Genomic DNA, 26514 nt, shown 5'->3' on the forward strand with positions numbered 1-26514 from the left:
CCTGAAACTTGTGTGGTAGCCCTGTGGGTGAGGAGAAGTTGTTCCTGTGTTCTTTCATGACCGTATCCCTCTGTTGATGATGTTGTTGTGTGGAGGAACCCTTTGTGGGGATCATGGATGTGGCGACAATATTCCCCTTACTATGGGAGAGAACTAGACAAAAAATAAATTTCTTAGTCTGTGAGATGAGCTCGCTGCCTTTCTTAGCAGTGATCAAAGAGGTGGCGATAGGTGGGGATACCTTCGGTATCTTGTATAATGAATTACCAAAGAAATAATAACAGCACAAGTATGGTTGGCCTAATAGTACATCACAAACATCCAGAGGTGTAACCTCACACAATACCTTGTTTATGAAGGGCTTGATGCTGTAGAGAAGGCGGCACTGCTGGCAAACTTTGAGATCTCGTCCTTCATGAAGCCACCCGATACTGTACGGCTGCAGGTGTGGTGTAGTCGGTAGGCCCAACCGCTTCACGACCTCTGCTGAAATGAGGTTCTTTTCGCTGCCACTGTTGACAATGAATTGCAACGGCGACCCCTTAACCCACATATGTGAGTGGAAAATACGCTCTCCCTCCTCTGGATCTTCAAGTTCATTATTTTGGATCTTGGAAGTGGCAACAGTAGCGCTAGGCTCCACATCAATGATCTGCTTCCCTTTGCCATTCCCCTTGTTGGGTTCCGGCTCAAGGTCGAAACATGCATGTGATTCGGAAGCCTTCAACTCAGCCACCAACAACTGCTTAGTCCGACACTCACTTGTGTTGTGAGTGGGGCTCTTGTGGAACTCACACCACTTTCTTGTGTCCTTCTTCGACTTCGTGGTGTTGTTCTTTTCTTGCGGCTTCGATGGGTTGTCTTGGGTCACCCCGCCTTGGCTTTGCCCTTTGGTCTTTGGATTTGCAGATCCGAAGTCTCGCTTCTTCTGTTTGAACTTTTGCTCGATTTTGACAGCTATCAGTACACCGTGCCGAGCAAAGAGATGTTTAGGAACTCCATCTCTTCCTGGATGTATCTGTGTAGGCAGTCGCGGTATTTGAGTACCAAATGCAACTCAGAATCTTTGATACCCAACTGTGTGCAAAGGGTATGAAAAATGTTTGTGAACTCTAGCACATCTTGGTCCCGTCCCTGCCGCAGTGTGGTTCATTTGATGTATTTGTCCTCATAGCTTTTGACAGGGTAGTACTGCTCCTTGACGGCATCCCGGAATGAATCCCAAGTGGGTGCGGCTGAAAATAGTGAGCTTGTGCTTTTATTCTTCTACTCGTAGTAGGTTTCCTACCAGTCCTTGACGTGGGGGGCTGCTTTGAGAAGAGCGAAAACAATCTTTTCTCGACTCGAAAATTCATGAACATAAAAATAACCCTCTAGTAGATTTAACCATTTGTCTATGGCATCTGCATCTATTTGACCCTCGAATATGGGGATTTCAAAATTAGCTTGTACGTTAAACGGTGTGGTGTTTCCAGAGTAGCTGTTGGAAGCCGATGCGTCGCCTTTGGGTAGCCACTGAAGGATATGCACAGAGCTATCATCATCGCGTTCCTTTGCCGCTCGAGGGCTTATTCAAGCAAGATTTCAATAGGATCTCCTACCCCCTCATCTTTCTTCTCATCTGCCTTGGGAGGTCGTCGGGATTTGCGGGGCTGGTCTTGCAAAGGTTCAACCAGTTCAAGCCCTAACTCCTTATATCCCGACCTCGTTAGGGACATGCAAAGAAAAACTGAGAAAAAAGCAGACCACTTTGATACCACTGATCCGGATTTAAATAGGAATGCAATAAATTACAGAGAACCATAAACACAAAGATGCAGCGGAAATAATACTTCATTTCATTAATGTAAAATACTGAGATATGCTTACAAACAGAAAATGGAAATAAACAGCTAGGGCGATGGTAGCTTATCTCTGAGAAGAGATGTGGTAGCTACATGCCTCTAAACTGTGTTACAATGAGGGTCGAAGGCCTATTTATTGTTGAGAAACAATGGAAAACCCTAAACATCCAAAAACCTAACCCTAGAAGAATAAACGCCAAACTGTGGGCCCCGTTTGGGTAAATTGGTACATCAACTTCCCGGGGTCATAACTTTGGCATACGATCTCCATTTGACGCATACAATATCTCGTTAGAAAGATCTATCCGAGAAATACAACTTTGGGAAGAGCAACATCGGTCCATGGACCCATGTTGCTCCCAGTTTTCCCAAAAAGCGTCGTTTAAGGCCTCAAAACGGCTCCAGAAGTTTAAGACCTGAAAAACTGATAAAAATAGTAAATTGTGCTACAATTAAGGAAACTAAAAAGCTGAAAGAAACAATGATGGGGGTCCAAGTGGACTTGGCAGGTGGCCACCAATATCCACCTGGATCATCTTTAGCGAAAATTTTGTTTTGATGGTCGTTTCGTTGGATGTTAATCATCTGAAAGAACTTATATTTTTTGAAGGTTTATCAACTTTTGTCTTTTTTCAGAATATTGTGTTTCGAAAGAGAGTCTTCATATGAACAACAATGGTATTTTCTATGAAAACAATGAAAGAAATGCAGTTTTTGGAGTTGATGAGAACTGTAGGAATGAAGAATTTCCTCAAATGGTTGAAAATTTGGGAGACTGTGTTGGTGAAGAGGGTTAGGCATTTCTTGGTAGAAACTATATTGTTAATATAGCTACCCCTGTTGAATTTGTATGTAGTTCTATTTTTTTCCTTTGCATTTTTTTTTTGTCCATCAGAACTTTTTACTATTCTATTTTTTCCCATATTGTTTTTTTAGAACAGTGTCAAAATGATTACTAACTGGCAAATAGATTTAGAAGCAGTAAAACCTTTATTTCTTCCTAAATAAGAGGGTCGACGACCAACTTGTCAAACTTCAAGAAATGATGAAACATACAATAAGACTAATCGTAAGTTTAGAAACTTTCGTCTGTACATAGGAGAACATTTTGTTTGCTTTATTGTTGATTCTCTCCAAATTTTGTTCTTCTTCCATATACCTTCTCAGATGTTGTATGTTTTGGAATATTGTGTTTACATAGGGACCTTGATAGATATGAGAACCTTGGGCGCTGTGCAAATGGTGCAAGAGATGTTATAATGGAAGATAGGGAATCTGATTCCCAGGAAGAAGTTGTTGTGTACAATGTTTTTGGTGGTAGTAATATGCTTGCTAGAATGGTTGATGATTTGGGTCGCTCTGTTGGAAATGCTGGAACCAATATTTCTCGACGTAGCTTTACAAGGAAGATTGTTGAAGCCGAAGAATGTGAGAACAATTTTCCTCTTGGCAGAGCACATGTGCTTAATGCACATTTATTTTGAAAGGTTTAGTGGTTGTCAATGTTAAATTTATATTGTTTTACGAATGTCTTTGTTAATGGCTTTTTGTAGAATTCTGTTAAGGTGAATAATGGTTGATAAAAAAAATTACAAGAAATGCAAGCAATATCAGTTTGACGACTTGCACATGGACGATGCAACAATGAAGAAAATGTAAATTGTTTTTTGTTTCATTAACAAAATTGATTTTTTTTGTGGATATGTCTTTCTTACAAAGGTTATTTTCTTTCTTCCGAGCAGAATCTAGTCACGTGTAATGAATGTAGAAGAATGATTTCCCATTCTGTTATGGAAAGAAATGATAAAACTAATACTCCAGTTCCACGAGTTGTTTCACATCATTGCCAAGCTAGAATGGTGTTTCGTAGAGAAAATGAAAATGTTCGCTATCATTTTAGCGAACAAATGGTTGATGTGCATAAAAGCTTTCGGTTGAGGATTGACAATTTGTTTTTTGTGCATATGTGCCATGTATGTAATGAATGTTACCCTGGTATACAATTTTTCAGATTGCACGAGGGGCCGATTTGTATAAAAGATGTAAGTCTAAGAAAGGTGCTCATCACTTTTCTCACTTTAATAACATGGATCAGGTGAGTAGCTTGAGGCTCTAAGAGTTTTGACACAATTTAAAGAGATGCTAATAGCACGGGTAAATCCAATATTGAAAATGATGCATGCGCGTGGTGGACAACATAAATATAGCGGTCACACGATATGTTTTCCACAAGATATTTCTTCAATTGCAAAGAAGCTTACACAACGTGTTGAAGAACTAGATTTTTTTATTGTAAGAAGGCGAGGTGTTCAATCTGAATACTATGAATGCTATGTGAAGAGACAATGTGTGATGGATGCATTGTGTTATAAAATTGAAATGGACAAGTACTACAAGGATGTGGAAATTGACATGGATTCAATTGTTTTTCTCCTAGAAAGACCTACTGATGTTTCTAGCAGGTTACAATATGTTGATAGTCATGTTGATGATATACCTAGGATGGATGCAGAGATTGAAATAGATGGGGCTAATTGTTTGCATTGTCACCTGTCATCCTTTATTTCTTGCTTGCCTAATGAATCCCGGGAAGTTGATCGAATCAGAAGATTTATTGAGAATGCAAATAACACATTCGTTGAACCAATAGATTGGCCAAATATTGGTACATATCCCATTAATGAATATAATACTGAAGGACTGCTAGATATGGCGTTCCCCACTTTATTCCCTACAGGTGATGTTGATTGGTTGCATCCTCGAATTTGCAATGTTCAGATGCATGAATATGGTTTGCATCTATTGAGATTTTATGATCAAATATTTGGAAGCCATCCTTGGTTTCGATATTTCTTGTTGAATATGATTATGTGGCATCATAGTCAGGGAAAAACTTCAATTTTTTTGAAGAAAAATATTCATGAAAATGTGCCTGCAACTATTCAAGAGTTGCATCAACAACTTTCTGATTTTCCAAATAATAAGTTGGCTGAGAAATTAATGCATTTTGGATCTTGTCTTAGGGGTACAAGAGCTTATTGGACAAAGTGTCGTTCTGAATTAACTGATATGATCAACCAGTTGGGTTTCCCTACTTTATTTTTTACATTGAGTGTGGCTGACACAAAGTGGCCTGATTTGCATAGTGTTATGCCTTCAACCAGAGATTGTCATCGACAAAGTGAGCATGCCAGAAATATTCAAAATGTTATTCAGTACCCGCATATAGTTGTTATGTACATGCACCAAAAATTCAATTTCTGTGACATAGTCTTGCAGAGATGTCTTGGTGTTAGAGACTTTTGGTATAGGCTTATTGTTCTTCCTTTTCGACAATTTTATAATGATTTGAAGAAAAATGTATGTTGTTATGATTTCTTATTATATTTTAACTGCATGTTTTGAATCTTTTTAGGTATGAGTGGAAACATAGAGGTTCCACCCATATCCACGATTTTTTGTGGTTGCCTGAAGCACCAGATATGGAAACATTGGATTGGTCCAATGTGACTATTGTTGGTGTAGCAAAGAGGTACTTTGACAAATATGTTACAACATGGAATCCGCGTGACATATATCATCGAAATGTCATGATCCCTTGAACTTTAAATGATGATCCATGTCTTTTGAACACTGAACAATTTTTTTCTTGCAATCCCGAAGAATATTATGAGCATTTAGTTAACTGTGTGAAAAGGCATACAAAATGAAGTGTTGAATCTTGTTTACGTAAACAAGGGTTTGTTCTTTCATGTCACTACAATTCTCCATGGGAGGTTCGTGCGGAGTCAACATTGTCGATAGATGAAAAAGGAAGAAAAAAGTATGAACCAACACGAAATGATGACCATTTAAATATTCACAATGTTGATGCTTTAACAATGTGGAGAGAAAATGTTGATTGTCAACCAATTATTTCTCAACATCAGGTTTTAAAGTATATTGAAAAATATGGTTCAAAGGCAGAGAGGAGATTTGAAACTTAAAACGAAATGTTGACCAGAGTTGTTGGTGGGAGTGGGTCTGAGGCTCTTGTATTATCTGTGTATAGAAGGTTCCTTGTTGAGACGTTTGTTGAGTGTGACGTTGGAGCTCAAGTTACGTGCAATTTGTTGCTAAAGATGTTTATTATTTTCTGTAGTAAAAAAATCTTCTCCTTGAATGTTGGCAAGAAAGTGTACCAAAGGGTTTCACTACATTCTGATGAAGTTTTGTGCAGAAACAATTTCATTCATGTTTATCAAAGCGGACCTGTGTTTTTGGAAAATTTATGCTTGATAGAAACAACAAGATCATGGAGTTTTGAGGAGAAACATAGGCATGAAAAATGGAGGCCACGTGATCAGCATGATATCATTCATGTTTGGCCACGATTTTATGTTGTTCTTGATTAAGGGTCAGAAGAGTTTGAAACGTTTTGTTGGAGTGAGTTGCTTTCATAGAAGCTATTTCTTGACGTTGGTTCAGATATTGGGTTGTCTACTGAAAGTGATGTTGAGAGTTGGAGGAATTGGAGATATCGTGTGTGGCATGTTGATCGAGGCCCTTTGCCAAATGAAGGTGATGAAGAGGATGTGGAGTCGCTTATACATGAAGAAAATGTTGATAGAGATTTTGAAGAGTGGAAGGTTTTTTTGCAGTTAGTTCCTCCAAGTTGTGTAAGCATTTCAGACCTTGATAATCTTGGTAGAAGGGAATTTGATGTTGATTATAATTGGCAGGAAATGATGGTATCAAGTGATTTTTTAGAAGAAGGGGTGAATTATGTAAAAGATGTGTAGTATGTAGGTGTTTTGAATTGTGGGTTCGTTAGGGACACATATTTGCCTCCTTCCTCTCTATCAGAAAAACAACTAGCTGCTTTTGAAATTATTTTTCGACACTTTGTTAAGGTGAAAATGATTATTCTAGGTACTGCTGGAACAGGGAAGTCTTCTCTCATTTGGTGTATTTATCATGATCTTTATACTACAACAACGAATGGAAAAGTCCTTTGTTATTGCTTTCTCCAACTGGTATTGCTACTTTTAACATACATGGGAAAACAATACATTTTTCTTTAAAAATTCCTATAAAAGATATGAAGCCATTGTGTGGGAAGGCTTTGGCAATGTTCCAAGAGGAAATGAGGCACGTTCGATATATATTGATTGATGAGATGAAATTTATAGGTCCAAGGCTATTCATACAAATAGATTCTCGTTTGCGAGAAGCCTTTCCTGAAAACAAGGATTGTCCTTTTGGTGGTAGGTCCATCATTCTTGTGGGTGACCTTGCCTAGTTGCCTCCTGTTAAGGATAAACCCTTGTATGCAGGTAGAACAATTGGGAAATTTTTGTGGGAAAGCTTCAACATTGTAGTGGCTCTAGACAAAATTTATAGGCAGCAAGGAGATGATCTGAGACAAGCATCTTTTCACAATATTTTAACCAATATTAGAAATGCAGAGCCTTCTCTTGCTGATTGGGATTTTCTTATGACCCGTGTTGATAGTTTCTTGGATCGACAGGAAAGGATTTTTTTAATTCTTATGTTGACTTATTTATGACGAATAATCTTGTCAATTTGCACAATCGAAAAATGCTTAAACCGTTAACCTCGCCTATTGCAAGATGTGTTGTAGAAAGCAGTAGAAGAATAGAAATAAGTGATAGTGATGATGATATATTGTAGCGTGAAGTACTGCTATGTCATGGAGAGTGTGTGATGTCAATGTGTAATTTGTGGGTTGAAGTTGGTCTGGTTAATGGTGCACTTGGAGATATTGAAAATATTTTCTTTGCGCCTAGTTCAAAGCCGCCACATCTTCCACAATTTGTTACAGTTATGCTTGAAAAGTATTGTGGTCTTCCATTTGATAAGGATTCTCTAATTCTTGTACCAATTCCGCCTATTCTTAGGGGGAATATGAGGCAAATGCCTTTGAAAATGGTATGGACGTTGAAAATACATAAATCACATGGGATGACTTTGCAATGAGCCACTGTAGATATTGGAGACAAAGATGCAATTTTATATATTAATTAATTTTTTTTATATTAAAATATAATTTAAATAAATTTAATAATTTGTGTTTCTTTCTTAAATATTACAATAATTCAAAACCTAACCAAAAGAAAAACCTATACATATTAAATAATATATATTGATTCTGTGGGACCCCATATAGTAATGTCTTTGAATCTCTTAATCCTTCCTAAGTTTTTACCAATATTAAAATAAATAATATTGATCTCCAAAGTGAGACTTTGCAATATGGGGTGTATGTGAACTTCCTCGCCCGGTCTAACTACACAATATGGAAAAATATTTCTATATTAAAATAATGAAATATTAATTAGGTTTGGAAAATAACTTGCCAAAACATCAATTAGGTTCATTAAAATTTGCCATGAGGTTATTTTTTTTTTCTGAAAATTATAGAAATTTGACAGGTTTTTGATAAATTTTGCATGGATTTGAGCGTTCCATTAATTTTTGAGAGTACTGAATCTATTTCCGCCATCAAAAACATAATGCAAACACTCTTACTACAAGAATTTTTTGATAATTTTTGAACCAAATTCCAACCACTAACAATTCTTCCGCGTCTATATCCTTCTTCCTAAAATTTACATTAAAAAAAACTTCTATGTCAAAGGTCATTTACTCTTCCAGCGTTATTACAAGTTAACCTAAACCCTAATGGAAAGGATCACGAACAGTTTTCTTACCCCTTAAACTAAACCCAAGATACAAATGTTACCTCTAAATGTGAGGTAGGTGAAGACGATGGAGTGGGTATGGTGGGATCCTACCAAAAGTATCTACTTCCAAAAAAAATTTAAAAAACGACACGGAGAGAATCAAGCCGTTCGGAGCAAATAGATCGAGGGCTAATGTTTAATGAGGAGATGAAACTCTCAGGCCATTAATATGGGAATCGCATACCCTGCGGCCAATTGGAAGGCAGAGCAGGTCTAGCGGGATTCTCCCAAGGGAATCTTTCGTGCAAGACCACGGATCCGATTGCCGGTGACGCATCGGCTGCTCAACCACGCTGCTACAGTGAATTTCCGGCGACGGGTAAAGGAATGGCAGGTGTGGACTGTTGCTCTGTTATCAATCTTGGCTTGTATGCTGGGCAGTGGACTTTGAGTCCTTGTAGCTGTCAGATCGACATTTCACCCACACAGTTTGAATTACATGAAGAGTTATATGAAAAATATATGATATATTCGCACTCTGTATTGTGTCCAGATTGGATATTGATATGGTTCGGTCCGCATCCATATTGTCTAAACTCATCAATATATACATTCCATCTTTGCCCTCGCAAGATTTCTTCTTGCCTTTGAATGGTGAGACCTGGCTCGGCCTGTATATAGTCTGAGTCGAAAATCTGTCCTAAATTTGTTTTGCCTTTGATTGAAGCTGGCAAACATGACAAGGAGAACGGGATGGGAAGTCTGCAGGGGTCAATTTCTACCAGAGGAGTCCTTCATGAGCTGGGAAAATTATTCAATTGCTATGGGGCAGTTAGGGAGTAGATTTCGGGACAGAATGTTTGCAAGGTCTTTGGCTGAAGTGGAAATGACTGAGGTTCGGGCTCGGAGTGGGCATGACATGAAGAAGAATCTAAATTGGTGGGATTTGATTTGGTTCGGAATGGGCGCTGTAATTGGTTCTGGAATTTTTGTCCTAACAGGCTTTGAAGCCAGATATGAAGCAGGGCCTGCAGTGCTATTGTCATATGTCATTTCGGGAATCTCTGCTATGCTCTCTGTGTTTTGTTACACTGAGTTTGCTGTGGAAATCCCTATAGCAGGCAAGAAACTTTTCAATTCTTTTCTTTTTTGATTCCTGCAAGATTTCGTATTTGGAGTCAGAATAGCCTTTATTTCGTCACTTACGTCATAATATAAACATATACATAGCAAGAGAATCATACACAGTTTTTTCCTTTTTCCTTATTTTTTTTAACTTTACAGGGAATTCCAAGTTAGGGTGGTTCCGGTAAACTTGTGTCAAGTTATTAGCAATTTTCGCGCTCCAGGTTTATGACAACCTTGGTTTTGTCCATGGTAATGGTAATGTAGACTATTTAAAAGCTAAAACCTCCATATTAATTGGTTTTGGTGACCAGTGAGATCCACTAAGCAATAATGTTTTTAGACATCATCACTTCTCTCGGTGTTTCATGATCCTAAAATCATTAATATGTCACCTAATCTAAATAGATTCATACTTCCACAGAGTTATTAAATGATGAGCTGCATTGGCAACAACCGATTGACCTTACCCCTTGAACTTACTCTTCAAGCTAGATACACATACAGAGTGACTTATGTACATCAAGGCCATTTTTGCTGAAGAAAGGACCCTACTCTGTTATTCATTTCTAAAATAACATCTAACAGTGGATTTTTGTTTTCATGAAAGTTAGTCCATATAACACAGTAAGCACTGAATACACCAAATTTCATAATCCAACTCACCAAAATACCTTTTGGTGCTGTATCCTCTTACAGCTGTTTTCATAATAGAACATACATAAAAGTATACAACCTGCTTCTTCTGAAGCTACCATCCTTGTGCTTCTTCGAGATGAACACTGACAGCAATGTTCATGTCATCTTCAAGTATATTGAACTGGACCACCCCAAAATACCTGTGAGGGCTGTGATCTGATATTGTTATTTTCTTTCATAGTAGACACAAGCGATATTATATGTTTTCTCGAGTCAACCACACTATTACCTCTCAACTTTGGAGATTCATCTTGAGGAATCTTGAACCAATTCTGCAAAAAAACCTATAGGTGTTCCATTAGGTTGATCATTGCTTTCACATGTTTAAGATATTACATCTTTCTTTAGTAAAACCGGATAAATCGTCTATTTATATGTTGATATTGCTTTATATCGAATATGGTGAAATTCCATGCACACTACCCATTGTATTTGAATCAGTATTCTATGTGGCTGTATAAAAATCAGATCATCCAGCCCTGAACGGAACACACAATGGATGGACAAATATCTTTTCTGCTCCCTTGAGACAAATTGTTTTCTGCTACTAAATTCTTGTTAACTTTGTACAATAAAATGTGCTTAGATGCAGGCGCAAAAAAGCTCTGTTGTCTGAATCAATTATTCGTTTCTTTGGATGGTATATATTAATGAGGTGGGTATCTTGTTGAATGTCCAGATATAGTATATTGGTTAATGATCTATATTCACTGGTAATTGATTTTGAATTCGATCCTCCATGACATAGGTCAGGTAGTTGGTTTTGAGTTTGATCATCTATGACATAGGTGCCTTGTTGGTTTTGAGTTTGATCATCTATGACATAGGTGCCTTGACAAAAATCTAGTTCAGTGATTTAAATTATTAAATATCCATATAAAAAAACTGGTCTTGGGTTTGATCCTCCATGACATAGGGCATAGGTCAGGTAGTTGGTTTTGAGTTCCATCCTCCATGACATAAGTGCCTTGCCAAATATCTAGTTCGGGGATTTTAATGATTAAAGACCCATATAAAAAAACTGCTCATGAATAAATCTAAATTATAAGATTTTTTTTTTGAATTCACCAAAGACATCCATCTCACCTATTTTTTTAACATGCTAATGTGGTTGATAGTATGAAACTTGCTGTAGTCTTTTTAACATGCCTGGTGATTATTGACAGAGTTAAACTTGCTGCATATGTTGTTGAAAGCCTTCTGAAGTACCTAGTTTCTTTGTCATTTCAACCATGTATTCATTATGGCCAACAAAATAACCACCCTAATATTACTAGTGTTTTAACATGCCTATGTAATTGATTGTGTTAACTTGCGACATATGTTGGTGAAAGCCTTTTGAAGTACCTAGCTTGTCATTTCACCCACATACACATTATTGTACATTCTTGAAGTATCTGTGAAAGAGATCTAATATTGTAATATCTCATGATTAAGTAACTCCAAATTTATGTATTCGTGTTTGTGTGTCCTTGATTCTATCCAACGTAGGGCTACCATATGATGTACATTGGTTTCATGACATTGTTGCTTCCTTAGTAGGAAAGCTAATTTATATACTGCACTCTGTTTTAGCCCTCTGTCCATAAGTATCAACAAGGATTTTGTTACCGATCATCTTAAATATCTAATATTCCTTCAATTATTTACTTATTTTGATTGTGTAGGTGGGTCGTTTGCATATCTCAGAGTGGAATTAGGAGACCTTGTGGCGTTCATAGCGGCAGGCAACATCCTATTAGAATGCGTCATTGGTGGAGCAGCAGTTGCAAGGTCATGGACATCCTACTTCGCCACACTCTGTAACCGCCAATCTAATGCTTTTCGCATTCATACAAACCTAGCTCAAAATTTCAATGAATTGGACCCAATAGCAGTTGCCGTCCTCTTCATAACAGGCATTGCTGCCATAAGAAGCACCAAAGTTACTTCCAGAATAAACTCCATCGCCTCCGTAATTCATGTTGCGATACTTTTGTTCATCATTATTGCGGGACTAACGCATGCAAAAACATCAAACTACTCAGACTTTATGCCTTACGGAGTGAGGGGCATTTTCACATCAGCCGCAGTTCTCTTTTTTGCATATACTGGCTTCGATGCAGTTGCAACAATGGCAGAAGAGACTAAAAATCCTGCAAAGGACATTCCTATTGGACTAGTTGGATCCATGGTGATCGTCATAATAGTCTACTGTCTCATGGCTATGACATTATGCCTGATGCAAAGCTACAAAACAATTGATCCTGATGCTGCATTCAGTGTTGTTTTCGAAAAGGCAGGAATGGATTGGGCTAAGTATATAGTAGCGTTAGGAGCCCTTGAGGGCATGACCACTGTCCTAATGGTGGGCGTTGTAGGGCAAGCTCGATACCTGACCCACATTGCGAGGACACACATGATCCCGCCATGGTTTGCATTGGTGCATGAAAAAACAGGAACGCCAATCAATGCCACTGCCATAATGGTCATAGCCACATCAATTATAGCATTTTTCACAAGCCTAGATGTCCTCGCCAACCTGCTATCCATCAGCACCTTGTTCATATTCAGTCTAGTAGCCATAGCATTACTTGTGAGGAGATATTACGTTTCTGGTGAAACAAGCATTAAATATCAGCAAAGGCTAATCATATTTCTCGCTATAATCATTGCATCCTCTGTTGCCACTGCTGTATACTGGGCTACTAGTGATGGGTGGATTGGTTATCTAATAACGGTGCCTGCATTGTTTCTAGGTACATTAGGATTAAGGCTGTTTGTTCCACTGGCTAGAAAGCCAAATCTGTGGGGGGTGCCATTGTTGCCTTGGACACCAGTTCTATCCATCGCTATAAACGTTTTTCTTTTGGGTTCCATAGATAAGGCTTCCTTCATCAGGTTTGCCGTTTGGACTGCCATAATACTGGTGTATTACATCTTTGTTGGATTGCATGCATCATATGACACCGCCAAAGCTGCTGACACAGAGAGGATGGGGTTGCTTGATAATATGGGTTGAGTCCCTGCAGTGGAAGGAGGCAATGGAGCTCCGCAATGTCACAATGGGATCTATGATAGCTTGTAAACAGATTACTTTGGAGATTTGTCTTAGATTTTATTAATATTATAGAAATATATAAAGCTTTTAAATCGAATTTGTTCAGTGAAGTTTACATGTAATGGCCCCCTAGGCAAATGTATATAAGCTGCAGGGCAATGCACTGAGAATATAACCATGTTCTGCAGACACCTTTGGAATTGAGGAATATGCAAATGTTGTTAGTATTGTGAGACACTATTAATGCTAAAAATACTTTGGTGCATTCGACTATGAATAGAGTCCTCTCCTAGGATACCTATCACCACTCTAGAGCACACCTCATCCAAAGAGATGCATTGGGTGCTCTCTTGGTGTAACGTGTTTCTCAGCAAAAGTGAAACCTCTTGATTTTATTCACCTAAGACTACACCTCACTTGGCTAATGTTGTGATTGTTGGAATATTTATCATTATTGAGAAGGGGGTGAATTAATATTAAGTACTTTTTAACAATTTTAATTATATCATGTAAACATTAAACAGTTAACAACACCATTCAACAATGCATAACATCATAGACAATATGTTAATTTTAGGCAACAATGGTATGTTCTATGCTTTAGAGCAATTTTACTTTCATTTCTTTATTAGCCCAGTGTCAATATTCAGATTAGCAATCACATCAACATGATAGTAAAATGCAGATAGAACATAAACATAAACAATAGAGGACAAGCAAAGACAAGAGGACACAAGATGTGGTACCAGCCAAGGACAAACCCCAATGTGGGGAAACCCTTGATCAAATCTTCTTTTAGTCTTCAATAGTTTAGTAGAGAGAGATAATACAATTTACAAATCTAATAATTTATAAGAGCAACAAAAGAGCCCTAACCAGAGAAGTCAACGTTGGTCAATAAGGCAGATTTGACTCTCAGCAAATCGGTCAACTTCAGTCAACTTCAGCCTCCAAACAACAAGATAAAATAGCCCTCAAAACAGTCAAATTCAGTCTAGTCAAATTTTGGTCAAACAACCCACCTGCGGTCAGCCCTAGTTGTAGTCAACGCTGGTCAGCAGTCAATGTTTAGCCTCGATTTCTGTGCCTAGAAATGCAGCTTGCCCAAATAGAGATAGCCCTCACAAAAAAGCAGTCAAAGGAGGTCAACGCATGCTGGTCAATGCTTGGTCAAATTGTCCAGAAATTTGGTCTCCTGAAATTTCGGCCTCCTGAAATTTCGCTCTCCTGAAATTTCAGACATGTGGAGAGAGAGAGGTCTAGAAATCTGTACCCAATCAATGAGGAGAGAGAGAGAGAAGTGTGAAGATGATTGTATCCAACTAAGGCTAAGGCATCATGTATTTATAGCAAACGTTGAGGATGAATAGACGTGACTATTGGGCTTTTGAGCCTACATAAGTTTGTCGACCGACCTTGACAATTTGTCCATTATCAAAATAAATTCATAACTTCAACTGTACGTGTCGGAATCGGATGATTTTTAAATCAATCCTACACCTCTTGGAGAGAAGAATCCAAGAAAAATATCAGTGGTCATAAATAAGATGACCCATGTGGAGTTTGGCCTTAGTTGCCAATTTTAACACTCCCTCTCAACTAGGGAGAACTCCATTTGCTAATCCATCTGCTAATGCATCTTCCAATCTATACTATCTCTGCCATCATTGCACTTCTCTGCTCTGTTGAACTATGAAGAAGAAGAAGTGACCGAGAATGTATCATACCATTCTCTATTGACCCGAAATCGGTCCCAACCAAAAGAGAGTGTGTCATACCACTCTTACTAACTCGAAGTCAGTTCCAATCAAAAGAAAGTGTCTCATACCACTCTTACTGACCCGAATTCAGTTCCCATTGATCTCAGATCAATATTGGTCATCCTAGCATAGGAATTATGGTAGTACACAATGCGTTCATCGATAGTACTATGGTCCTTATCCTCATTTCCCTACTCATTGGCCAGATGAAAGGTACTTCCCATGAGTCTCAGATTGCATGGGTAAGATGTCTCAGCAGAAGAAGGATGAACCATTCATCCTGCCTACATGTCACCAAAGGGTATCGCAGGGGAAGGCTGAACCACTCACCCTGTACACAACAAACCACTATGGGAACGCTGAACCGCACACCCTATGGTTACTCATCGCTCCAAGAAATACCCCAAGCCCCTCGGGGCTCCTAGAGGTCAATGTCCATCTCATACAGGACCCTCATAAGAGGGTCTCTCCACGACTCCAAGTCATTCTCGGAAGGCCAAGAACCTAACCTTCCCCAAGGGCTTTGTTAGAATATCGATGACCTGCTCATCAGTCCCAATGTGAATAAGCACCTGCTCATCAATCCCAATGTGATGGATCCTTATTGCTCCTTGTTGTACCATATCTCGGATAAAGTGGTACCTTATATCTATATGCTTGGAGCGATCATGAAACACGGGATTCTCTGATAATCAGATCACACTCTGGTTTTCACAAAGGATCACGATGGTATCCAACACATGTCCAAATAGCTCATTAAAGAGCTTCCTCAACCAGACAACTTCACAGGAGGCCTTACTAGCAGTTATGTATTCGGCCTCGGCAGTGCTCAAGGCAATTGATTTCTGCTTTCTGCTCATCCAGGATATCGAAGCAAAACCCAAAGAAAAACAACATCCATAAGTGTTTTTGTGATCCACCACACTGCTAGCCCAATCAGCATCAGAATAACCATACAGTCTCACATCTCTGACAGTGTATCTCAGTTCATGAGTGATTGTGCCTCAAAGATATCTCAGAAGATTCTTGGCACCAATCCAATGTATATGATGAGGCTCAACCATATATCGGCTCAATGTGTTAACTGCAAAACATATGTCTAGATGGGATTTCACCAAAAACATTAGTGCTACTATGAGTTGACGACACTTATAAGCATTTCCCAATTTAGGTCCAGTGGCATTAAACAATGTAAACTTTGAAACGGGAACTGATACTGTTACCCATTTCGTAGAGATAGCAAAAAATTGACCCGATTTTGAAAAGGGGTGATGCAGAACACACATATTTTTTTTAGAACATAGTTTTTGGCACTTTAAATAACCGATAAAATTACCCATTTCATAGGGGTAGTAAAAACATGACCCGATTTTGAAAAGTGGTGACGCATAATACAATTCTTATTTTTTGGAGCATATTTTTGACAATTTAAATTTTCTTATGTATCAAATATAAATATTTGTTTTTAAATGTTAGTGATTTTTATCCTGATTTTGAAATGTGTTGATGCAACGTGTTATACAGCATACCTTTTTTTTAGAGGACTTATTTTTCACACTTTAAAATTTATTATGTCCATTTTTTTTTTTTTAATTATGATTACTAAATGAATTTTCAAGTTGTTTTATTTTTATTTTTTAAATGTTGATTACTTCAAAAAAACAAATATAAAAATATATATTAAAAAAGACCAAAAAAAAAATGTTAATAGAAAAAATTATCTCATAAACCATAAAAGAATTTGGAAAAAAAACATAATTTAAAAATATATATATATAAAATTAAGTCAAAATTAAAAAAAAAAAAATACAAAAAAACAAAAAAAATACAAAAAAAAAAAAAAAATACAAAAAACATTAACAAAAACAAGAAAAAAAAAATAAATAAATAAAAACAAACAAGATTAAAGAAAGATAAAAAATTAACAAAAATTAAAATTAAAATTAAAAAACTAGTAAAATTAATATTAAAATCATTTAAAAAACAAAAACTAAAAAAACAAAAATAAACTCAAATTTGAAAAAAAAACCACAAAGCTATAAAAAATTTAAAAATATATATTTCTTTTCAAATTAAAATAAATAACAAAAAAATTAAAGAACATTTAAAATATATAAAGAAACAGGTATTTTTCTATTTAAAAAATAAAAAATAAAAATTATTAAACTTACATTTTTTATTTAAAAAACAAATAAAAAAATAAAAGTTTAAATTTTTTTTTAAACAAATTGTTTTTTTTTTATTTAAAAATATATATATATTAAAAGATTTTAATTTTTTTTTAAACCATTTTGTTTTTTTTTTTTTTTTTTTTTTTTTTTCAAAAAAAAATATTAAATTTTTTTTAATTTTTTAAAACAAGTTTTTTTATTTAAAACAATTTTTTTTAATGTTTTTTATTTAAAAAAATATTTTTATGAAAAAAAAAAAATCGCCCTTCCGGCCGCTTGTGGTGGTGCACCCCTGGGCAAGCAGGCCTCCGCCCAGGGCTGTGCCACCACAGGCGGCTGGGAGGGTGGAGGGGCGATTCTCATGCAGGCCTACGCCTAGGGCCACGACACCACGGGCGCCCTGGAGGGCGAATTTTTTTTTTTTTTTAATAATTTTTTTTTTTAATGAAAAACATTAAAAAAACTTATTTATATATATATATATATATAGTTTAAAAAAAATTAAAATTTTTTAATAATTAAAAACAAAACAAAAAAACAAAATGGTTTAAAAAAATTTAAATTTTTTTAATATATATCTTTTAAAAAAAAAAAACAATTTATTTGAAAAATAAATAAATTTTATTATTATTTTTTTTTTATGTTTTAAATAAAAAAGTAAGTTTAATAAATTTTGTTTTTTATTTTTTAAATAAGAAAATACATGTTTCTTTAAAAGAAAGTGTCTCATACCACCATCCTTGAATGTCACATTGTGACAAGGATTGTGTCCCCATGAAATAAATAATAATCCCTTGGTTTATTATTCCTTTGGGTTTATTATTCTCTTGGGTTTATATTATTAGTCCCTTTTGTTTAATAGTATTCCCTTTGGTTCATAATCCCTTGGCCCAAGTTGGGCAAACAACACGATCGTGCGATGAGGTGAACAAAGGGTTGGTGAGTCGTGTGGCGACCGTGGGAAATGGATTCTGTAATAAGGAATCTGTCAAGATGAGAAGTTATTTGTCTTTCCCCACCCTGTCTATTGTTCGAGGTATGAACACCATTGGTGGTTTGAACATACACCAATTTCATTATGTCCATGGCTTCCCTAAAGGCCTCTACATCCTTGTCCAATATCCCGAGACCTCCTTTTTTCTCTGATAGATTAAGAATCATATTGAAGTCTCCACCTATGATTTTGTGAGGGTAAGGAAGCTCATCATTGATTTTCCTTATGGTGTTCAACATTTGGATTTTGTCATCTACTCTGTGTGGTCCATAAACATTGGTGACACATATTATTTTAGGAGCTCCTATTATTTGCAAGAATGCGGTTATAGAGTTCTTGGTATCCATTGAGGTTATAAGCTCAAATAGCTGATCCTTCCAGAGAATTAACTAACCTCTTGCCATGCCTCTTGCAACATTAGCTATGTAGTTGTAGCCCTTGCAACATTGCTTCTGAAGAGATGGTATGTCCTCTATTCCTATTTTTGTTTCCTGGATAAGCACAATCTTCAATTTTCTTTCCATTATTTTCTGCTTTAGAAGCCTCTTTTTTTTCCGGGTCCATTTAGACCTCTAATATTCCACGAAATCAAATTCATTGAGAAAGAGTTTGAGTTAGGGTGAGGGATCTTACCTTTCCATCATTTATCAGTTTTTCTCTGAGTTCTTGCAGCAGTTGACTTGTTGTTTTCCTGCCTCTTTTTCTTCCCGGTCCTTTGGGATTGTATTGGTCAACTGGGATGTGGGACTTTATACCCTTGTTGTTGTGGTCTCCATGTTGTCTCTTTGCGGTGGCTTGTTTAAGATCTTCTTGGAGCAGGTATGCTCCCTCTATTTTCTGTCTGTACTCCTCTGGAATGGCTTCTAGGCCATGTTTCTTCCATACTTCCGCAATCACGCTTAGGTTTGTTCCTCCTAGGGCCTTGTCTTTTACTTCTTCCTCCATTGTGTTACTGCTATCTTATTGCTCCATTTCTATGTCCTCTACGGCCTGTCAAGTTTCATTTGGACTCACATTATGGTTGGCTTCCTGGTCCTGTGTTTGGTGTGTGGGCTATTATTGCTCCAAGTTACCTTCCTTGTTGATGGTGTCTTCCTTGTCCTGTTCCTCCCTTAGAGATTTGAAATTGTTCATGCTAGCCTGGGACACTATGACTTTGTTCTCTTGAGTTCTTCGATTATTCCTGTTACTTGGAGAAACTCTTGTGAAGCCTTATTCATTTGTCCTTTTCTGAGCTTGCAGATTGGTGGTTTGGGAGACACTTTAAGGACTTTGCTTGAAGAGGTGTCCATGTTCATGGCACTTCCAGTGTCTTAAGGGTATTTGTTCATGATAAATACTCTGGAGCCACACTTAGTCCCTAAAAACTAGCTCGACAACCTCTGGCAGAACACCAAAGACATCTAAGTAAACACAAATGCAAGCGTAGGAGACATAGTGTCATGCTCTTTGTGGCTTCATACGTGTTTATGCATTCACCTGTTTCATCTCCAATTCCTTTGAGGACTGAAGAAGACCAATAGTACGTGGCCATGGAATATAGTTGTATGCAAACACGGCCCCTAGTGAAGTCCTCCTTTTCAAGGGTGAAGTTATCTTTCCAGTAGCGCATATAAAAGCCATTCAAGTTAAAGAAGTAGGGACCTCCCTCAAAGATTCTATCCTTGTCCTCCAAAAGATCAAAAATCATTGTGAAGAATCCTTTGGAGCCCAATTATAGCCTGTATTCCCCTTAGAGGCTCCATTTTGTTTGAATACACCAATTAAGGGTTTTCTCTACTGGCCAAAAACCCACAAACTTGTAGATAATGGCGTATTCTTGCATAAAATCTTTTTATGTTGCAACATCCGGGTCCATTATCTCCAAAGTCGATATTTTCTTCATTTTAAGCTTGCACAGGTTGACAATTTGTGGCGGAGTTTGAGCTTTTCCTCTAGAACTAGCAGGTTGGGAGCTAGTCTATTTTCAAGAGATATTATGTGCCCCTCCTGGGCGATTGATAGAAGGTTCCTTGAAAGAATTGTAACTAGTGAGTTTGGTGAAAAAGGGTCTTGGGTTCCTTACTTTGCCCATGACGATTTCTTTGAAGGAGGGGGGCTCTGAACCCCCTCCCGACACTGCCACGACATCGCTCGGATCAAAACCCTAGGACAGGTCACCGAAGTCTTTGCTCAAGGTAAAGGCTATTGTTCATCAACACATAAACATATGAAAGAGTTTTATTAAAACTAGATATAAGCATATTTTTTATACATTGATGTGAAATTTATATAAATATAAATAATATTATTACTCACTAACATAAATCCATCTTAACTCCAAATTTACAAAGTGCTGAGAGGAATCAAATCTCTCTAAGTGAAAACATTTTATCAAGTTTTACACTTAAAAAAGAGGTTTGCATCTTGAGAGATTTGATTCCTCTCGACACTTGATAAATAGATCCATACTAATTCTAATGTTATAAACTTAATTTTTTTAATGTACTAAACTTAGTTTTTTTAAAGATTTTACATCAACATATATAAAATGTTCAACATCATTAACTCACAACTTATTGAACTAAATAAACTTATATACACATTGTTAAAAAAAACTCATTATTAATATTCAAATTAAAACTTAAATAAATTACCGCAATCAAAATTGAAATTTATATTCAAACTAAAACACACAACAATAATTAAATTAATAAACACACATTATTAAAAAAAATCATTATTAATACTTAAATAAATTACAACAATCAAAATTGAAATTTATATTCAAACTAAACACACAACCATAATTAAATTAATTGACACACATTATTAAAAGAAGCAAATATAAATTGAAAAACACGTAACTTTCAATTATAACTCACTTACAAGGCCTCAATAAGCTTCTAAACAAAATTAAAATGACTAGTCTTAACTTTTCACCACCCTCTTTTATTAAATTTTTGAATTATAACTCACAATATCTCAATAAACTTCCAAACAAATTTGAAATTGCTTATTGGCTTATAAAGTTTACCAGATAAAAATTGCTTATTGGCTTATTAGCTTATAAAGTTTACCAGATAAAAATTATTATGTTAATATTGTTTAAATAAATTTAATAGTTTATAACATGTATTTCCTGTTTAGAAGTCAATAATTTAAACCCTAACCCACATAAAATCTATACCTATTAAATGAATAATATTTACATTGCCAAATTTCTGTTAATATGTACATGTGAAAAGGAATAATGCAAGATCTCCCACATGGGGCGTCTCTAACCTCCTAGACGTTTTCTACTTTTCTGGTTAAATCTCTCTTAATATTGATTTGCCAACTATACTAATTACATAATTTGGAAAAAATTTACCATATTCAAAAAGTGAAATATTAATTATGTTTGGAAAATTAACTTGTAAAAATATTAATTATGTTTTTTCACGAGGCTAAAGTTATTTTATGCGACAAATTGCTTTTTCATTTAGTTGATGTATTTGATCTTTTTCCTTTGATCCCTCACAATAAGCGCTCCCAATTTCTCTACAAATCCCTCGTTAAATAGATTATCCCAAGAGCTAGCTACCAGAATATCCACGTAACTTTCCCTGTTGTCTTTGAAGGCCTCACATTCTAAAATGAAATGCTTTGATGTTTCCACTTTTCTGGAAGAACAAAAAATACATAGTTTTTCCTCCCACACTTCTTTTGGCCTTTTCTAGCGCCTTGTTTCACAACGGAGTTGATACTTTCCCTGTTGTCTTTGAAGGCTTCGCATTCTAAAATGAAATGCTTTTCTGTGTCCACTTTTCCAGAAGAACAAAAAATACAGTCTTCCCTCCCACACTTCTTTTGGCCTTTTCCAATGCCCTGTTTCACAACGGAGTTGATGAGAATTAGTCCTTAACTGAGCAATAAGAATTTTGGCTCTCCAAGAAATATTGACCTCTATGTATGCTTTTTGTTGATGATTATGAGTGGGATTAAACACTTCAATATAGTACTTTTTCTTTCTCCCTAGCTCTTTATCCCAAATATGCTTGTGGAACTTATCCATAACAAAAGCTTTTATCTCTTCACTGTATATGTGACACATGTTCAAGCAAATACTCCATTTACTAAACCATTTGTTATTTTGTTACATCCAAGTCTTCTTTCTTTTGCACAATATGTCATTAAAGACAACCTTAGGCCATCTTCCCTATTCCATTTGCTCAATTTTTTTTTAAATACCTTATGGCTCACACCATAGAAAATGCTTCAATAGGAGCAACCCCTGTTTCACTTAACAAGATAGCATAAGGAACTACACTTTTAATTTTGAATTTGTTTGTAATCAAACGCTTTTGAATTTTCTCAATTTTCTTCCATTGCATGCGGGATGTACCGCTGGCCACAATTCACAACCATAGAGAACCACCAGAATCACTAGAAGCCCAAAAAGAGTTTAAGTGATTTTCCAGTGCCATAACTCTACCTCTCTACACCTATTTTGAAAAATATAAAATGTTTTCCAACTCCCCAAAGCTATTTTCTTTCTACAACCATCCCAACTTAGATTTTTGTTGAAGTCAATTCCGAGGTATTTATAATCCGCAACTTCTTTTAGAATGTTGCCTTAAAAGTAGAACTTATGTTGGTTATGTTTTCTTTTTTTAGAGAAAACCACTTCTTTCGTTTTGCTAATATTGACTTGCATCCTCACCCTTCTACAAAAATGCTTAAGGGATAGTAAGCGCTCTTGCAAACCAAGAGTAGATTTAGCAATCAGAATAAGTTGCTCTCAAATGTTTACGAACCCCAAGTTCCTCCATTCTATGCCACAGCTTATCCCTAGGAACCATGTCAAACGCTTTTCTGAAATCAACAAAGCAACAAAAGACTTCTTCATTTTTCTCCCAAACTTTTTCAATGATGTGCCTTAAAGTTATGCAATGATCAACTATGGAATGTTTAGGTCTAAACCCTGTTTTCCCTTTGGCACGCTTATCTCTTTCTTCTGACCACTTGCTGATTTTATTTTTTAGAATGCTTCCAAATAACTTTGCAAACAAGGGGTTTATCATTATGGTTCTATAATTGGAGAATTATTGACATCACCACTCTTGAAAAGAGGTATTGCCAGACTAGTTGTCCAATCTATGGGGAACCCTTGTTGCATGATGATGTTAAATTTTTTTGTAATGGGAGGTGCAAGAATCTTTAAGCCCCACTTTAGATGCTCTGCTTGGAGTTCAACTAAGTCTTTTTCTTTTCCAACATCCAACTTCTTGATACCCAACTCTACCTCTTGCACCATGAAGAGTTCAATATCAATATTGACCAAGGGCAGAGGGTCAACCTTGGGATCTTGCTCATAGAGTTGTCTTGCATAGTCAACCCATTTAGAAGTTGTAATATTATTTTCAGTCTGTATCTTTCTCAGTTGAAGCTCCTTCCAAAATGATTTTCGGGTTATTTTTCCTAAGGAAGATTAGTTCTTCCCTCCTTGAAACCATGAAATCAACGTTTTTCTTTCTTAATATCTGCTTGTAAGCTCTGAGCTTTATGTTATCCTTGTTTGACTCTTTCCACATTCCCCTTGCGTTTTTTCATTCCTCGTCAAACCAAGCATTAACTGGAAAGCAATTTGTTTCAGACTTCTAAATTTTTTCTCTTTTGCACCCTACAAGTGTGCTTTGAATTAAATGTGTTAATTCGTGACTATGAAGGCCGTGAATTGGGATTTTCTCCTTCTTGAAGAGCCTCTCTAGCGTCATTTTGAAGGTATTACAATTTTCTAGAGTCAAAAGAATTCTGCCCTTTGAGAGATTTTGTTGAACACACTGGGCTTTTTACTCTAATTGCTTCTTTCCAGTCCAAGAGAAACATAAATAAATTGGCTTGTGATCTGTTTTTAAGTCCCAAAGCTGATCACCAATAAAAAATTCCTCCATTTTTTCACACGGACCAAGCGAGCAAATTACATAATCTACTACACTTGCTCTATTGTAAGGATTGCAAGCGAAATTACCAGAGTTTTCCCATCTAGTCAAACCATTACAAAAGACTAAATTAAAGGCCCCACATAGAATAAGCAAATGTTCACCAAAGAGATTGTGGCCCTTGTCCTCTGAAATTCTTTCCCACTGATGATCACTCTCTTCTGTAAGCCAAATAGGGTCACAATCTTTTTTATAACAAGGAATGCTAACTTGCTCACTTGCAGTCCTAGTATTGAAATCACCTATTATAAGGACTTCAATTAGCTAAGAATTTGCTGCAGTATCTGATTTTAAGGTTGCAAAAGGATTTTTGTGGTCAAGCCCTCTACTTTCGTAGATTTTTGAAACTTGCGGCGCAAAATAACACGCCGCAGTTCTGATGTAATTTCTATTTTCTAATATTTTATACCAAATGAATTGTTCATTTGGGTCTTCTTTTTCTAACTGAATGAGATGACCTTCTTTTTCCCTCACTAATACCATGATACCCCTGTGTCCTTTTCCATTCCCTGCTGCCTTGTTCCACACTGCTATCTTCCAGTGTCCTTCAAACAAAGGTGTCTTGCACCCTTCATGCTCATGTGTTTCTATGAGAAAAATTATGTCTTTATCTTCTGCAATAGGCCCTAACTCAGGGCCTCGTTTCCATGGGTAACCTCTGCAACTCCAACAAACTAAACTTAAGGAAACTTGGTTATTACTTGATTGCTATTTATTTTGATATGCCAGAGTCACAGTTGAGTCTTTGTCCCTGCTTTCCCATACTGACCTTACTTCCTGATTTCACGTTCAAAAATTTGTTGCCTCTTCTTTATTACCATCTTGTTGCTCTGTTTTGGAAGAAGGTCCAAATCGTGCAATCACAACTTTACCTTTATAAATCCATGCTCTCTTGTTGCTCTAACCTTTGACATTTCCTCCCTCCTTTCCTCTTGTTTTCTTACAATTAAATCTTCTTCTAGAAAAAGGCGAGAACCTCTCGAGAGATGTTTCTTGCTTAGAATGATATATTTATCATGCAAGGTAGGCATGATGACTTTTATGGCCTTGACTCTCTCACCATTAAACTTACCCACCCTCCATGCCTGACGTATTTGTCCTTGCCATAGCAACTTGTCTTTCAAGAAGTCCCTTGCAAGGTCAAGGGTTCATTCATTTTTCCCATAGTCTTTCACCCCTTTAATAATTATGTTTGCTTCTCTATTTTGTCTTTCCTTGCTTTCTCTATCTTACATGTTGCCAACTTGAATGTTTGTTTCTCCTTCCATATTAGCAAAATTGCTAATAATTTGAGCCCAAGTTTTGGAAACTTTTGTGGAGTCTCATTTCTTTTCTTCTCTTGCTTTCTCTTCATGGTTGTCTATTTGGGCAACCACTTTCCCTTTATCCTCAGATGGTTTCAGATTCACCACCTCTACTACATATTTCTTTATGTTTTGAACATCCGCCTTCATGCGTTGCCAGTGTGTTTTCCCTATCAGGGGAGCTTCATGCAGCAATGTCACTTGTTCTTTCGAAACTTTATTGCTTTCTGCGAAACCCTTGTTTGTCATTGTTATTATATGAATTTTATGATCTCTTTCTTGCTCTTTAGCTTTTAAAACCTCCAAGCTCTATTTTGCATTTAACAATTCTCACATAAAGATCAGATGACCAGGTGAGAGGTGTGGATGTGGGACTATAGAAGGCAGAATCATCAATGACTTTTCTTCTGGGCTTGTTGTTGCCACATGCTTGCAGAAGGGACTTGTTTGAATGTTTATTGTGAAGGGCCCGCGTACTTTCCCTTTAAGACCATTTTTCCCTTGTCTACTCCCATTTTAGATGGGCTAGTCTTCGTTTTAGAATGCCCCGGTACTATTTGGCGTTGACCCAAACCCACTTCCCAGCTTTGGCGAATAAGGGAATTTTCACTTGTCGTAGATCATTTGTTTCCACAGATTCTGAAATTTCTGATCTCGTAGTCATGTTTGAATGCATGGCTCGCTGATTCGATTCTCTGGTGCTTAAAAAACCAATTTTAAAATTTTCCCCAAAAAATTGTTGAATGCATAAACTTTGATTATCAACAGCTCACTGCACTGATAAAAGCTTTAAACACTTCCAACATCGTTGCTGATAAAAGCAAAACTCCACGAGTAAAAACCTGACCTTTTCATGAACAACAATACGTTAAATCTCGGAAATCGAACCGAGGTTCTCAGCCTTAAACTAAATGCCTCTTCCAAACTT

At 36.6% G+C, this 26514-nt stretch overlaps 1 protein-coding gene across 1 annotated transcript; it reads left to right on the top strand.

The window, feature by feature from the left end:
* Positions 1 to 8821: 8821 nt before the first annotated feature.
* On the top strand, positions 8822 to 13612 carry LOC149225243 (cationic amino acid transporter 1-like). Its single transcript, XM_089377013.1, has 2 exons — positions 8822 to 9651; positions 12022 to 13612. The coding sequence occupies exons 1-2, from the start codon at positions 9267 to 9269 to the stop codon at positions 13353 to 13355; spliced, it is 1719 nt and encodes a 572-aa protein (XP_089233139.1). The 5' UTR covers positions 8822 to 9266; the 3' UTR covers positions 13356 to 13612.
* The last annotated feature ends 12902 nt before the right edge of the window (positions 13613 to 26514 follow it).

Source organism: Pinus tabuliformis, chromosome J (genome assembly GCF_031772625.1).
Source record: "Pinus tabuliformis cultivar Carrire ecotype Pingquan chromosome J, CPIR1, whole genome shotgun sequence".
In the NCBI taxonomy this organism is placed as follows: domain Eukaryota; kingdom Viridiplantae; phylum Streptophyta; class Pinopsida; order Pinales; family Pinaceae; genus Pinus; species Pinus tabuliformis.